Genomic DNA, 17891 nt, shown 5'->3' on the forward strand with positions numbered 1-17891 from the left:
CACCGCCCTACACCACCCTACAGCCCACATCACCGCCCTACACCACCCTACAGCCCACATCACCGCCCTACACCACCCTACAGCCCACATCACCGCCCTACACCACCCTACAGCCCACATCACCGCCCTACACCACCCTACAGCACCCTACACCACCCTACAGCACCCTACACCACCCTACAGCCCACATCACCGCCCTATACCACCCTACACCACCCTACACCACCCTACACCACCCTACAGCACCCTACACCGCCCACACCACCCTACACCACCCTACACCACCCTACAGCCCACATCACCGCCCTACACCACCCTACAGCCCACATCACCGCCCTACACCGACCTACAACCCACATCACCGCCCTACACCACCCTACAGCACCCTACACCACCCTACAGCCCACATCACCGCCCTACACCACCCTACAGCCCACATCACCGCCCTACACCACCCTACAGCCCACATCACCGCCCTACACCACCCTACAGCCCACATCACCGCCCTACACCACCCTACAGCCCACATCACCGCCCTACACCACCCTTCACGACGCAACACCATCCTACACCACCCTACAGCACCCTACACCACCCTACACACCCTACACCACCCTACACACCCTACCCCACCCTACCCCACCCTACACACCCTACCCCACCCAACACCACCCTACACACCCTACACCACCCTACACACCCTACCCCACCCAACACCACCCTACAGCCCACATCACCGCCCTATACCACCCTTCACCACCCTACAGCACCCTACAGCACCCTACACCACCCTACACCACCCTACCCCACCCAACACCACCCTACACACCCTACCCCACCCTACACACCCTACCCCACCCTACACCACCCTACACACCCTACCCCACCCAACACCACCCTACAGCCCACATCACCGCCCTATACCACCCTTCACCACCCTTCACCACCCTACACCACCCCACACCACCCTACACCACCCTACACCACCCTACACCGCCCTACACCACCCCACACCTCCCTCAGCCCTTCATCTGATCAATAGAGTGGATGTATATAAACATATCTATACTCATGGACACATGCCACGGTCGTTAGACCGGGCATTCGAGCCGATAGCCCCGGATCTTTATACTTATGGACAATAATAATAATGCTGAAAATATCCCCGCAGACGGCGTAGAGTATACTTCTTAGTGGTGGCATTACCAGCAGCCACAGATGCATTGTAGCCAGTGGAAACCGCAACATTCTGACGTGTCCATATATGGGCAGATTTAGAATAATTTGTTGCAAAATGATGCAAATTCAACGTCGGTATTCTTTCTTCTCTATGCAGAGCGCATCTCATCGATATTGCCGTTTCGTTCTGCCAGCCTTTTAGTGAGATCAGGGAGTGTTGAGAAGGACAGTAATAAAATATCTAAAACTTCAATAGCCCGGGCTTCTATTTGTTTCAATCACTGAACTTTCAAACACACACACACACACACACACCACACACACCGTGTGTGACCATGTGTGTGTGTGTGTCAGTGTGTGTGTGTGTGTGTGTGTGTGTGTGTGTGTGTGTGTGTGTGTGTGTGTGTGTGTGTGTGTGTGTGTGTGTGTGCGTGCGTGCGTGCGTGCGTGTGTGTGTTTAGGAGTATGGTGAATCTTTATCATGGGGTTAAATGATGGACATCTCCATGTGAGAGGTGAGACAGTAGATATAATCGCACCTCCTATCTGGTTAAAGTTCTCTTTCAGAATCCCAATCATGGCTTTGAAGACCTGCTGGGAACCCAGATAGATTCCAGTGTTCCTCTCCAGGTAGTCGTGGTCCTCTCTGGTGTGCCGCTCCATCCAGTCCTGTTTGAGGACTACTCTCTGGGTGTTGCTGTCATAGTAGTTAAACTGAACTCCATCCACCATCCCAACAATCACAAACTCTGGGAAGGTTGTGAGTCCAGACGACGCCGTGTAGAAATACTGCAGAGAGTGAAGCACTGTAGACAGACAGACAGACAGGTTAATACGGTACATCACTGTAGACAGACAGAGAGACAGGTTAATACGGTACATCACTGTAGACAGACAGACAGACAGGTTAATACGGTACATCACTGTAGACAGACAGACAGACAGGTTAATACGGTACATCACTGTAGACAGACAGACAGGTTAATACGGTACATCACTGTAGACAGACAGAGAGACAGGTTAATACGGTACATCACTGTAGACAGACAGAGAGACAGGTTAATACGGTACATAACTGTAGACAGACAGACAGACAGGTTAATACGGTACATCACTGTAGACAGACAGGTTAATACGGAACATCACTGTAGACAGACAGACAGACAGGTTAATACGGTACATCACTGTAGACAGACAGAGAGACAGGTTAATACAGTACATCACTGTAGACAGACAGACAGACAGGTTAATACGGTACATCACTGTAGACAGACAGACAGACAGGTTAATACGGGTACATCACTGTAGACAGACAGACAGACAGGTTAATACGGTACATCACTGTAGACAGACAGACGGACAGGTTAATACGGTACATCACTGCAGACAGACAGACAGACAGGTTAATACGGTACATCACTGTAGACAGACAGACAGACAGGTTAATACGGTACATCACTGTAGACAGACAGACAGACAGGTTAATACGGTACATCACTGTAGACAGACAGACAGGTTAATACGGTACATCACGACAGACAGACAGACAGACAGACAGACAGGTTAATACGGTACATCACTGTAGACAGACAGGTTAATACGGTACATCACTGTAGACAGACAGACAGACAGGTTAATACGGTACATCACTGTAGACAGACAGACAGACAGGTTAATACTGTACATCACTGTAGACAGACAGACAGACAGACAGGTTAATACGGTACATCACTGTAGACAGACAGACAGGTTAATACTGTCCTTCACTGTACACAGACAGACAGACTTAATACTGTCCATCACTGTACACAGACAGACAGGTTACTACTGTGTATCACTGGAGACAGACAGACAGACATGTGACTAATGTCCATCCCTCTGGACCAGGGGTCGGCAACTAAGTTTGGCCTCGGGCCCATTTTTTTCCAGCCAGTAGGTGGCGGACCAGAACATTATCAAAGGCTAGTTCAAGGAATTGATTAATGAAAGTGAATCTGGAACTGCGCCGCACGCCCGTCAGCTGGCTTAGTCATATGCCTAACAAGCACTAGATGACTCTTAAAAGACGTACATATACACAAGTGTATGCTGCCCTAATCACATACATTTCATGCCTGATCACGTTGGGTAGAGGTGTTGCTGCACTGTCTCCACAGAGACAACTCAGCAATATCATCATGATCAGTTCTAACTGGAGAGAAAGTAATATCCGCGAGCTGCTGATCATGTGAGAGACGGTGATGCACCAAAGATGGTGCGATCTACGAGAGAGACGCAGAGGAACTGTCCTTACGAGGCTTTTGTCGGGATAAAAAACCCTACGCCTCGTTTCCACAGACGTATGTTTTTCGTATCCGTGCTTCCGTAAATTTACGGAAGGAGTCGCTAGTGTTTTACGTACGGACATGAATTTATTTACGGACAAAAGATGGGGGAGCGTATGATAATGGCCGTTTTTAGGAGACCGGTACTTTGGGACATTAGGATCGACATATACAGAGATAAAAACAAAACCAACCGAACCAGGCTTGGAAAGAGATCCGCGAGGAGTTTGGCCTGCCAGGTACTTACATGTTTTGTGAAAAACATAAAAACTTTCATACGGTATCTCCGTAAAAGGACGGCGAAAGTTAATTATTTGAACGTATATTACGGACATACCGGACAGAGGTGAGGAGTCTCGGAGGAAAAACGGACATTACGGAGAATCACATAGGTACGAATGGACTTTCGGTCGGAGACGGTTGGATCGCATACGAGAATGTAAGTATGTGGAAACGAGGCGTAACCCGTCCCTAACCCAAAAGTGGTCAGCAAAATAAAGAATACGTTGGCGTTTTTGCACTTGTAAAGAGTTAATCGCATTTGTAGCCTACTCAGACGTGAACTCATTCTTGCATGCGGGCGTCTTCATTCATAAAAAAATCGCCGGGCGTGCCATGCAACACAAACCACGCTCGCTCGCTCGCTGGCTGACACACACACACACACACACACACACACACACACACACACACACACACACACACACACACACACACACACACACACACACACACACACACACACACACACACACACACACACACACACACCACGGCGGGTGATTTACTGCGCGCGCACACACACACACACACACACCCACACACACCACGGCGGGTGCTGATTTACTGTGCGCACACGCACACGCACACACACATGGCGGGTGCTGTCTGACTGCGCACACACACAAACCTCCGTTCCTAGCCTACTCACCGTTAGAAGAGCTGTAGGCGAAGTAGCCTCATCAGAGACTCTACTCTACGTTAAACAGAAAAGTCTCAGAGATTGGCGTCTTCAATCTTTTTTGGACTTTTGTCAACTACTCCTGCCTTTCTCTACGTGCAGTATCACACACAGATACGCCATTTCGGGTCGCCATTGTTGTTGTAGGCCTATATAGGCCTATAAAGGGGGGTTCCGTTTCATTTAATATTGCATAGTTTCCAATAACTAACGCTCAGCCCCTCGCAGCTTACGCGTGACCGTGACAAGTGTTTCTCTAACCTTTCGGGAGTAGCAGGATTTCATACAATTAAATTAATAAACGATTGTGAAAGAAAATAAAGTTCACTGTATCAGATATCTGACCCCTACTCTAGACAGACAGGCATATGGCCCCGCCCCCTGCCATATTGCCCCACCCCCTATCACATGGCTCCGCCACCTGGCCTTAATGTAGGAACCTTCAGTTTGATCTTATTGACTTCCAAACATCTCACTGACTGTAGCCTACACAGCACTGGCTGTCCAGACCTTCAACTGAACACAACCTGCTGCCTCTTAATCATTACTGCTGACATGAATAATAATCTATTATTTAAACAATTATTACAAGTTAATAATTATTACAAATTATTTACCATTACATGTTTGTGAATTTCTGTATTAGATTACGACATTTTAACTATCTTCACATTGCCATCATTGGAATGATAATAATTAATATAATATAATATAATATAATAATATAATTATTGAATTTCATAACAATATATTGATGGCAATGATAATAATTATATTATTGTGTGTCTGCGTGTGAAGGTGCGTATGTGCGCGTGCATGATGATTCTCCAAGAACATTGACAAGTTAAAAATAAAATAATTTTGAGTGTTAATATAATATTTAGGATTAAAAGTAGATTTAAAGTACACATCGGATTCCTTCCTAACTGAAGTTTAATGTTTGGTTCTGATAATAGACTGGTTTCGTTTTCACAGTTGAACCCAGAATACATGTTCTTATATTAGTTTAAATACTCACAGTAAAAGCTGAATCATGTTGTGGATTAATTGAACTCTTTACAGAGGATAATCAAATGCTTTTCAACCAAATTAGGGAATCCAAGCATTGTCTATTCAGGGACAATGAACCAACCATTTGGAAAGATAGTTTTGAAAAGTAAAAAACTTTACTCAGTCTACCTGAGGACACACCGTGAGCAAAGACCAACAGCAGCAGCCCTGTTAGCGCCTTCATATCGATGTATTCAGAAGAACGGCTCGATGAGATTATCCACAGAGACGTGACTCCGACTCCAGCATCAGACGCACTGACCAGGAAACCTGCGAACAAGAGACGGAGGGAGAGGGAGAGGCCGGTCTGGACCAATAGGAATTCAATACGGCTGCGACGTCATTGGTTTCCAGGAGAACTTTAAAGTGAAACTAACTAAACACATGTTTGTTAGTGTGTGTTTGTGTGTTTTTATTGGCTTGTGTGTGTGTGTGTGTGTGTTTGTGTTTGTTTGTGTGTATGTAGTTGTGTGTGTGTGTGTGTGTGTGTGTGTGTGTGTGTGTGTGTGTGTGTGTGTGCAGAGGTGGACTGGGAGAAAAATTCAGCCCTGGCATTTTCTCTCCAGACCAGCCCACTACATTATTAGCACTAGGGGTGGGACGAAACGAACGGGAAGAACCCTGTATATCCGAATAATAGTGCAGTTTTTTGTTTTTCAAGTTTGTGTTTCTTGTGCTGCTGACAAGAAAGTTGTGAAACCCGAACAGGAAGTTAACAGACATCCTGTGGTTGCTGCATCTCCACCCGCCATATCTACTACAAAACCCTTGTTAAATATCACACATGATCCAACGCAAAATCCTCTCTTGCAGTTATTAGTCTGTGACTGTGAAAATCGTTTGGTGTAAGCCCAGCATTAGTTAAAACCGGACTCGGACAATAATAACAAAATCTCCTGACAAATAATCTAAATAGAAACATATTACAGACAGTAACAGCATTAGAGCTGAAACCAATTTGTTTTAACGGTGACTCAGTCATTATGAAACCATAAATAGAGAATTTAATTTTTTTTCTCATATTCTCATACACGTGTATGTGCACATGTATGTATACATGTGCACACACATGTATATGAGAATGCATATCTATTCAGACCTGTAATTCGGCCTACCTGCATAACTGTTAATTTAACTTAAAAGATATGCAAATGTTTGAAATTAAAATCAATGTGAAAATCTTCAACCAGGAAATAATCATAATCAAACCTCTCTCTCTCTCTCTCTCTCTCTCTCTCTCTCTCTCTCATCATAGAATAACTTCTAGCAGGTGAGGAAAACCTGTTTGACAGGAGATTATGGTAGCAGAGAATATAAAGAGACATTTATGAATAACCAATTGTCATTTTATCACACATATAGTATGTTTCTTCACATAAACCTTTAAACATACATATTGCATTCCTCTCGAAATAGTCATCACCTCAGTAAACAATAAACGAATTGAAAGATTACAATAAATTCAATGGCAAATATTGCAAATTAAACTAATCATTTCCAATAGGTTTACTTGTATGTTGTGCTAAAATTGAAAGTGTCACATCTGTATTTACAATACAGCTTGATTCTGCATCTCTATTTACAGCTCATTAGTCCATGTCAATCTTTACTGTTGCTATGGCAACAAGAGACTGCTAACGTTAGCAGCTGTTAGCTAGCTTAGCCAAATCATCTGAACAATAATAACCCATAATATCACAATTCGGCCAATTTAAACAAAATCAACCACAACTACCAACAATCACAGCCCTTCAACTCTGGGCTAATATATTGTCGCAAGTATGCAGTTAATTAGGTCACATCACATTCAATGTAAAAACGTTTTCTACTCTGTTTTGGACATGTCTCAAAATGTAGCCTAGCTAGCCCCAGGCTAACGTTACTTAGCATATATGCCTCCACTCGCTCGTCTCCTGGCGCAGCAGCACCTGCTGGGGTGTGGACCCCGGCACCAAATAGGTCTGTCAATTTTGAACATTTAACTTCCATCTCCAGAGGCTTAAGTCGCCGTTTTTCAGCACCACCCGGGCGTTTTCAGCTCCGTACCGGCTCCCGCGACTCCGGCCCATGCCATGAGGTCCCGCCCACCCTGGTTTGTGTTGTGATTGACAGCACTGTCAGGGCTCTCTGAGCCAGTCAGCCCATGATTGATTGACAATGACAAACATAGACCAATAATATGCGTCGATGCTGGCAACACACTGCTAGCTCTCTGTAGCCCATTGGCCAGCCCAATTGGAGGGAATTTAGAGAGAGGAAAAAAGAAAACATAGCGGACCGGACCGGCCCACATTGGGTCAACGGCCCACCGGGACGATGCCCGGTATGCCAGATGGCCAGTCCACCCCTGTGTGTGTGTGTGTGTGTGTGTGTGTGTGTGTGTGTGTGTGTGTGTGTGTGTGTGTGTGTGTGTGTGTGTGTGTGTGTGTGTGTGTGTGTGTGTGTGTATGGGTGTGTTTGTGTGTCTGTGACTGTCAATCGTTTTCAGGAGAACCTCAAAGTGAAACTAATTTAACACACACACCACACACACACACACCCCACACACACACACACACACACACCCCAAACACCCTACACACACACACACACCACACACACATACACATACGCATACACACTAACTGCGATCAAGCTTTGTGTGACCCTGAAATAATTGTTCTACATCATATTCAGCTGTATAATGTTCAGCTATACATAACGTTCACTTATAAATAATGTTCAGAAAAATCTAATGTTCAGATATACATTATGTCCAGCAGAGTGTTTAGCTATATCTAATCTTATCTATATAATGTTTAGATATATATAGTTCAGTGTTTGTACGTAAGTGTTGTTGAGTGTGTGTGTTTGTGATTTATGCGTGTGTGCAAAAAAATAAATAAAAAATAAATCAGCTTGTACCCTACGATTTGTTCAGGTGCCACTGATAAACCCGTTGTGTTTTTTAAAATAGTTTCAAAAAGTAACTGGAAGGGATCTACCCCACACAACACATATATCGTCATAATGGGTTCCGTAATGACACTGAGACGGTCCATACAGGCATGTACGGCGTCGTACAGGTTCAAACCAACGGGCAGACAGTAGTTTGGCTCCATGCGGTATAACTCAGCTCCAAAACCCGCACTCCATTGGGTGACACAGGCGCCTTCACGCCAGCGGACAACGTCTAGCTCAGGGCATACATTTTCACGGAATTGCATCCAATCATCGGAAAGCATACGCAGTACACAATAGCTGATCTTTGTGACAGGGTTCAGATGACCCGTGTTGTAGCAATGTTCATAACAATGATAAAAACAACCTGCAAATTCGTAGACTGTGTGTGTACTCTGGGCATATCTGTCTAGGAAGAATGGTCCATAATGAACCTCACCATGATTGAGAGCAGGGTGAATCCCCACAATCCAAACCCAAACTCCAGGCAGGTTGTCAGCCCAACATCTAACCCAGAGTGCCCTCCATTTAAATAAATAAATGTCAGTTAAGTTACTCTCTTTTGGTGAATAAGGGACCAAAAGGGTGATTTAGCTCACGGCTCACTGATGAAAGCCCTTGCATGTGCAATAATATGAATTCTAAGAACTGGGTTTAGGTGGTTCCCCAAATGCGTAAGAGACTGCAAAAATTGCAAAGCAAACAATTTCTGTTCCCTCTTTCTTCATTTGTCACGTGAAGTCGTTCCCCATTTGGTAATTCTTTCCCATTATTGACAGATTTGTTCTCAATCATCATCAACCTGTTGATTCTGTGTCCCCATACAGGAAATAGGTGGAATCAAGATGCTTATTATATTTAATTAATGTATTTGTTTATTTCCTTGTTTTCAAATTCCGAGTTGGTTGGTTGACACTTCATGAAGACCAAAGCCTTACAGAGAGTGCAACGCACACCTACTCACTGTCAGTCAGTCAGTCAGTCAGTCAGTCAGTCAGTCAGTCAGTCAGGCAGACAGACAGACCGACCGTACGACAGGCACACGCACACTTGTGTATCAGGACGCTAGTGGAGGAAGATCATAAGAAATATATACTCTACCCACACTAACGCTGGTCAGGGCTGTGGATCACACACACACACACACACACACACACACACACACACACACACACACACACACACACACACACACACACACACACACACACACACAGCACTGTAAAATGCTCAACAAGTCAAATGCATTCATAAGGCACATTTTTATAAAGCGCAGTGTGGAGGTGGGGCGGCGTCTGGCCTGCAGGGGGAGTATGGAGCACCGGGTCTGCTGGGGTGATGGGGGTCAGATTGCTGACACGTGTCTGCAATCTGACCCAATCAGGAAGTGTGATTTATGTGCCTGCTTGTCTTTCAGTCGGGGGTTGAGAGCGAGAGAGCGAGAGCGAGAGCGAGAGAGAGAGAGAGAGAGCGAGAGAGAGAGAGAGAGAAGACGCCAGGGAGCCAGGGAGAGCGTCATAAGTGCTGGAGACGGACGGAATACACACGGAACGTTGTCCTTTTATTGCATGTGGATTGTTTGTTAACCGAAGGGGAAATAAACGGGATTTCGCTCCTTTTCCTTCAAAGAACTGTGTCCTGACTCCGCTGAACCCGTTACACGCACCCTCTCTGAATGCAACAAAATGTGGTTATGTTATTGTTATGCCCAGGCCTGGCTCTGGGCATAGGCAGTATAGGCGAATGCTACGGGCGCATCCATCCGCCGGGGGCGCCGAAAATATGGGATTCTTTTTTTTTTTTTTTTTAATACTGTATTCATCTAACTTTAACTTCAATGTTTATATTTCTTAATACCAGTAGTTATTTCATAACATAACATGCAAAATAAAAGAGCGCCCTAGTTTCCACTTCCTCCGCCCCCCCCCCCCCCCTAAAAGGGACTGCGGTCATGCCAGCCGACTCATCGAGATCGGCGGTCATGCCAGCCGACCCAGTTTTTTGCCGTACCTGTATATACTAGCCATTACGGTAATAGCGTCTCAGAACTAGTTTAAAGTAAAAGCATTCGTCGGGTAGCCTACATACAAAAAGACAGTCAATAAAAGCAAATACTATCAAAGGAAGTGTACGGCCGTTGTGGTATTTACTTTCAAAATAAAAGCCCACCAAACATTCCAATCTGAGACATATTACAAATGATTTTGGATTCGATTTAAAAGAAAATGCCCTGTTATTCCATGCTCATTTTACTTCAGGGTTATAGTTCACAACCCCATAGGGTCACCGAAGAAGTTCCAGAACATTCTGATGTGTAGTTCCAAAATAAAAGCCCACCAAATATGAGACATATTACAATGATTTTGGATTCAATTTAAAATAAAATACCCTGTTATTCCAGGCTCATTTCACTTCAGGGTTATAGTTCAACCCCCCATAGGGTAACCCACGAAGTTTCAGAACATTCTGATGTGGAGTTTCAAAATAAAAGCCAACGAAGAATTCCAATATGAGACATATTAAATATGATTTTGGATTCAATTTAAAAGAAAATGCCCTGTTATTTCAGGCCATTTCACTTAATGGTTATAGTTCACGACCCCATGGGGTCACGCAAGAAGTTTCAGAACATTCTGATGTGGAGTTTCAAAATAAAAGCCAACCAAAATGTCCAATATGAGACATATTACATATGATTTTGGATTAAATTTAAAATAAAATGCCCTGTTATTCCAGGCTCAGGGCGATTGTTCAAGACACCATAAGGTCACCCAAGAAGTTTCAGGACATTCTGATGTGTAGTTTCAAAATAAAAGCCCACTAGATATTGAAATATGAGACATTAGATATTATTTAGGTATGATCTTTGGATTAGATTTAAAAGGAAACGCCCTGTTATTCCAGACTCATTCCACTTCAGGGTCATAGGTCAGAACCCCATAGTGATACTCAAGAAGTTTCAGGATATTCTGATGAGTAGTCTCAAATTAAAAGCCCACTAGATATTGAAATATGACTTATATTTCAATATCTAGTGGGCTTTTAATTAGAAATTACACATCCGAATATCCTGAAACTTCTTGGGTGACACAATGGGGTCTTAAACTTTGACCCTGAAGTGGAATGAGTCTGGAATAACAGGGAGTTCCCTTTTAAATTGAAACCAAAAAAATATGTAATAAGTCTCATATGTCAATATCTAGTGGGCTTTTAACTTGAAACTACACATCAGAATACCCTGAAACTTCTTGGGTGACACTATGGGGTCTTAAACTGTGACCCTGAAATGGAATGAGTCTGGAATAACAGGGAGTTTCCTTTTAAATTTAAACCAAAAAAATATATGTAATAAGTCTCATATTTCAATATCTAGTGGGCTTTTAATTTGAAACTACACATCAGAGTATCCTGAAACATCTTGGGTATCACTATGGGGTTGAACTATAACCATGAAGTGAAATGAGCCTGAAATAACAGGGCATTTTCTTTTAAATTGAATCCAAAATCATATGTAATATGTCTCATATTGGAATTCTTGGTGGGCTTTTATTTTGAAACTCCACATCAGAATGTTTTGAAACTTCGTGGGTTACCCTATGGGGTTTTGAACTATAACTCTTGGATTAAATTTTCTTTTAAATTTAATCCAAAATCATTTGTAATATGTCTCAGATTGGAATGTTTGGTGGGCTTTTATTTTGAAAGTAAATACCACAACGGCCGTACACTTCCTTTGATAGTATTTGCTTTTATTGACTGTCTTTTTGTATGTACCCGACGAATGCTTTTATTTTAAACTAGTTCTGAGACGCTATTACCGTATGGCTAGTATATACAGGTACGGCAAAAAACTGGGTCGGCTGGCTTGACCGCCAATCTCGATGAGTCGGCTGGCATGACCGCAGTTAAAAGGGGTAGGGGGCACCAGCAAAAATCTTGCCTAGGGCACCAAATTGGTCAGAGCCGGCCCTGGTTATGCCCACCGTTTTGTAATGACTTGAATTACTAACCGTACGACTCGACAAACAAATACGATGGCTGCATCCGTAACGAGATGTATTTTCTTATTTGTACCACGTTGGTCATTTTATCGTAAATTAAACACTTGTCTCCCATTTATGCTATGCACTTGTCTTTTTTTGCGTGCAATACAAAGTAAAGTTGTGGTGTTTGTTTTGGAGCTGGTTTTCTAAAGAGCCTAAAGTGTTAAGGTGACAGGACTAGGGGACTCAAACGCTTGACACAGGGAGGCAGAGACGGCGTGAAAGGCATAGACATCCTATACATAGACGCAGCATTGGCTGCTGGGACGCGAGAAATGCGGCCGCCATCTTGAAGTGTGGACGGGGAGCCAGGGAGCAGCATGAAGCCCGAGGGGTGATGGAACAGAGGATGTATTTCTGCTTGGGGAACACAGTTTGGCATCGACAACCACCATTCGGACTTGTTATCATTAGTTGTGTCTGTGTTTCATAAGATAAGGTGGCAAGACATTACCAAACACGCCTCTCTTGAACTTCCGAAAGGAAGCACGAGAAAGAAGCTATGCAAAACAGTCCTCTTTCAGGGTTTTAATCCTATACAGATATTGATATTTTTATGCATGTATATATATAATTTTTTTTCATTCACAATGCCTTGCATACACTACCTTGGTCAGTCTGCATTTACTCTCATTGCTTTTTATTGTATTTTGAACTTCCCTCCTGATTCACAATAATTGGGCCTAATGCCATAGATTTATTTTCCGTGATAATTGTTTTGTATTTTATTCTCTTATTGTTGAAACACTGTAAATGGTCAGTCTGCATTTACCCTGGCTGCTTTTTATTGTACTTTGAATTTCACTCGTTCTGGTCTGATCATTTTCCTGTATCAATTCCAACCTGCCAGTGTTGGCTGAATAGATGAGCAATTTTAATGCCTTTCATCATAAAACATTGACATTTGATACAAAATAAAGCTTTTGAAAATAACAAACAAAATCAAAAGAATAAGCCATTTGTAGCTGGATTCCCCAGCTACTGTACTCCTTGGGAAAGGAGTTGTTCGGTCAAGGAATGTCTAGTTCAGGGGGGGATATCCGGGTATGTGTGTTTCAGTTTCTCTTACTACTACCCGGGTAGGTTAGTGTGTATCTGTATCTGTTGTCTTATCTGTAATGAATGGATCTTCACAATCGTCCATGGCGGTGTTCACGGCTGGCCACGCCGTATCCAAACCATCCACAGTGCTATTGGGCAAAGCTCGCCATCGTAGATTCAATCTTCCTTGGATCAAACAAAAAAAACAATACAACAATATGAACAATATAATTCACGTTAGTTATCTTGTATTTTCACTATTCAGGTCCTAATAAAACAACAACTTACTAACGCCATCGAAATATATATGCCTGAATTAATCAAGGTGCACTGTAAAAAAAATATCGTATTTTTTACAGGGAATCGCTGGCAGCTGTGGTTACGAGAATTCCTGTAAAAAATACAGCAGCACCGTAGATAACTTAACCAACGAAATATGTAAATTGATTTACAGTGAAATGAATCACGGCTGAATCACATTAAAAAACTGTTTATTCTACAAAATTGTTTTGTTAATTTTGCATTACAGTGTTGTATATAAAAAGACAATTTCCTGTATTTTTTTAGTAAATTTAACAGGGAAATATCATACAGAAAACAAATTTAAACTGGTAGAACAGCAGTAAAACTTTGTATTTTAAATGGTGCTGTTCTGTATATTATACATAAAATCTATTTATAATATGCTGTATTTTTATGTTTTAATAATCAAGTTATAATGTAAAATGTACTCATACACCTGTAAAACTATTACTAATACTCCTACTGCAAAACATGCAAAATTACATTTTGAGAAAAGACGAGAGGAAAATCCCTTTTGGGAAATTTATTTACCAGCCATCGGCAATAAACAATTGGATGATTTTTTTTTCCAACATATACAAAATGGAAACAAGCAGGTGTCAGATAAAAATTACATAGTGCACCTGTACATATTGCAAGACTTTAAAACAGAAATTACATATTTTGCCTTAATAACAATAATAAAAATTGTGGATTTAACAAAGCGAAACCTAACAGTACCTCTTCCCTAATCCCTCTAAAACGTGGCCTAATGTGCCGAAAATTATCAGTGCTTTATGGCACTGGAAGTGTCCCGACTAACACACTGGGACTGTGTGTGTGTGTGTGTGTGTGTGTGTGTGTGTGTGTGTGTGTGTGTGTGTGTGTGTGTGTGTGTGTGCGTGCATTAACTTGAGAAGATAGCTACATATATTATATGTTTCGGAATCGTCCCCATACAATATGCACCCTGCTGTATAGGATGTCACCACGTCCGTGCCCGTGGGACATAGAACACATCGGGGGAAAACCACCTGTAAGGAAACAAACCTAAACAAGCCATCTAGAAAAAAAGCAGTAAGACACCGTAAAAAACAACAACCTGGAACATAACTACAAAGCAATAACATATTGAAAAAAGCATGTGGCGGAGCCTCTACCAGGAAAAGTTACACAGTGTGCCTTAATTACCATAATACACATTTAGGATTAACAAAGCGAAAACTAAAAGTACCTCTTCTCAAACAAACAGTCAGAGTCCACATAGAGTTCATATTTAGGCTTGACGCCACTCGTGATCGGAGAGATCCTGTATCAGGGTGAGGACTCGAGGGTTCAGGTTGAGACGACGCTTGTTGTTCTTACTCTCTACTTTGGTTCCTTTTTCTGGGTTTATCGAGAAGAAACACCTGTAAAAAAAAAAGCATATTAAAGCATATTAATTGACCATTTAAAAAAAGAAGTACAAGAAGAACCAAGACCAAGACTCAGGCCACACCTATAGAGCCAAGGCCGAGACAGACCCAGTTAGTTAAAGTCTGGATTAAAAAGGAGAATGCGTGCCGTTTTTAACCCATAGCCCTGTTACCGAGTGCTGTCAGTAGGAAAAAATATCGAGAACATTTGGCACAATATTGACCGAGTATCAGAACGGCAGCTAAAGCAAACCTATGGGGGCAAGCAAACCAAAAGTAAAACTTAATGGAGCTTGGCCCAATAGGTTTGCTTTAGCTGTCGTTCTGATGCTCGGTAAATATTGAGCCAAATGTTCACGTTATTTTTCCTACTGCAGCACTTGTAGCCTCAAATCAACAGGGCTATTGATTACAAACGGCCGGCATTCTCCTTTAAGACGGGAACCTCTGAGCCAGACTCCAGGTCCCACAGTCTCAGGTCTGAGAAATTAGTAAGCCATGATTACTCACCTTTGAAGGAACTCCAGAGTTGAAGCCAGCTCAGATGGATAATGGATATTGAAAATGTAGTAGCTCCCGAACATGAGGCACAATGCAGAAATGAAGGAGGAGATGTTTGTGTTGACAAGGTTCCGATCCAGACTCAGCACAGTGTTTCCCCTAGAATTTTTTTTAGGCCCGGTGGTAAGAGCTGATAGTGTGATTTGTTATACATTTTTCACGGGATGCTAGAGTATTTGTTGGTTATTTCCTTGTAAAACACTTGCTTAGCTATCACAAGTTGATAATGATTCAATAAACACGTTATTAACAATAAACAAATTTTATTTACAATACAATTTTTGGTGGTGCTGTCACACTAAATTTGTACCGGCTGCCAAATTTGTACCGGGCGCGTCATCCATATGTAATCCATTCCAAACCTGCCTGCAACAGATGATCGCGTCGTCCGTTGCCGGGCAGGTTTCAAAAAACATTCGCGCTCATGTTGCCAAAGACGAAATAACATAGTACAGTTAACGGATCGCTAGATAACACTTGTTTTTACTTTATATTTGTATTGTATTTCATTTTTTAATCAAATTTAGCTAGTAAACTGAGTGTTTAAAGCGGGTTTCAAAAAACATTTGCGCTCATGTTGCCAAAGATGAAATAACATAATACAGAAAACGGATCGCTAGATAACACTTGTTTTTACTTTATATTTGTATTGTATTTCATTGTTTAATCAAATTTAGCAAGTAAACTGAGTGTTTAAAGCAGGTCAAGGACGAAATAGCACAATACAGATAACGGATCGCTAGATAGAAGGTTCGCGAATGTTCGTGAACCTTTCACGTCATTCGAAAGGTTCTAATCATCTGATCATCTGTTGCCGGGCAGGTTTGGAATGGATTACGTATTGATGACGCGCCCGGTACAAATTTGGCAGCCGGTACAAATTTAGTGTGACAGTGCCATGCTAATGATGATATAACTTAATGCTGTCAGATTGTCCGTTATGATGGGGCATAATCTGCGCACGCGCAACACCGCTTTTTTTTTTTTTTTTTTTTTCTTTTTTTAATCTTTTTTTTTAATCTTTTTTTTTTCATTTTTTTTTTTTGGCCTGTTGTTGGACTGGCGGGGGCGCTCGTTGGCCTGGCGACCCGCCAGGCCTGAACAATGGTAGGGGAAACACTGCAGCATGTACCTTGTTGAGGAATAGCAGGACTGTCCTATGAACAAATTATTTAACAGGTTTTATTAACAAGCACTGAACTCACATCAGGGGAGCATGCTTTATGCTTCCTACACATGTGAGAAGTAAATGATGACTTTTTTGTAAACATGTGCTTACAACCACTTACTGGACATGACACAGACCTGCCCTCTCCAATATGAATATGATTTAAGTGAGACACTAGCTCTTTCACTGTGTGAAAATGGCCGGCACATAATGAAACTGCGCATTTTAAATGCAGCTCTAGGAGTGGCTTGCGGTTCAGGTGCATTGTGCACGCGATAAAAATGCCCCTTGAAAGCTGCATAAGTGGTAAATGTTTGACTACAGTTGGCGCCAACACATTTGAAAAGACAACGAGGCTCATTCCTATGCACTCTGCAATGTAGTACATAGCCTCTTAATGTAACCAATATCTTTCTACAAAAGACGCAGGTGATCATTTTAATAGAGTTATCAATCTATTGGTCTTTAGCCTGCTACATATCAACTGTTGCTAGCGCCTGCTAAATATCAACTGGTGCTAGCTTACACCATGTGCTTTCAGCAAAAAGAAGGAAAAGTAGCTGACATTTTAAGCTTACCTTGCAAACTTTTTTGCAATAGCACCGGATCGATTGAATAGCCACGGATCTTCCAATCGTGGATTTGTCCAAAATAAGTTGAATGAAAGTAGTACAAAGTAGTCCGGTAGTCCGAAGATTTCTGATGTGTTCTCCACTCTGCAGACGCGGCGGCGCTACTACTGGCTCGTTGGTGACGTCAGCTGAAGCCGTGAACGAGGAGCTCGTGCTTCTCCTCCCGCCCTAACGTCATTATCCAATCAGAGACGAGCTGCACACTTTTAAATTCAAAGTTAGGCGGATTTATCAAACTTGCTAAAAGAAAAACAGGTGCAGTTCCTCCGTAAATTACCCAATATTCATGGATGTT

At 42.5% G+C, this 17891-nt stretch overlaps 1 protein-coding gene across 7 annotated transcripts in view; it reads right to left on the reverse strand.

Annotated features, from left to right (window-relative positions):
- LOC115535454 (major histocompatibility complex class I-related gene protein) overlaps nucleotides 1–17891 on the reverse strand; it is a 62838-nt gene that overhangs the window by 11770 nt on the left and 33177 nt on the right. For 4 of the 7 annotated variants that reach the window (XM_030346694.1, XM_030346689.1, XM_030346690.1 and 1 more), the window contains exon 2: nucleotides 1719–1985. In XM_030346694.1, the coding sequence (XP_030202554.1) occupies nucleotides 1719–1985 (267 nt within the window). Of the gene's footprint in view, nucleotides 1–1718; nucleotides 1986–4434; nucleotides 4833–5643; nucleotides 5969–17891 lie in introns of those variants that run through there. The other 3 variants (XM_030346692.1, XM_030346691.1, XM_030346695.1) reach the window with 3 other exon arrangements.

This window comes from Gadus morhua, chromosome 22 (assembly GCF_902167405.1).
Source record: "Gadus morhua chromosome 22, gadMor3.0, whole genome shotgun sequence".
Lineage (NCBI taxonomy): Eukaryota > Metazoa > Chordata > Actinopteri > Gadiformes > Gadidae > Gadus > Gadus morhua.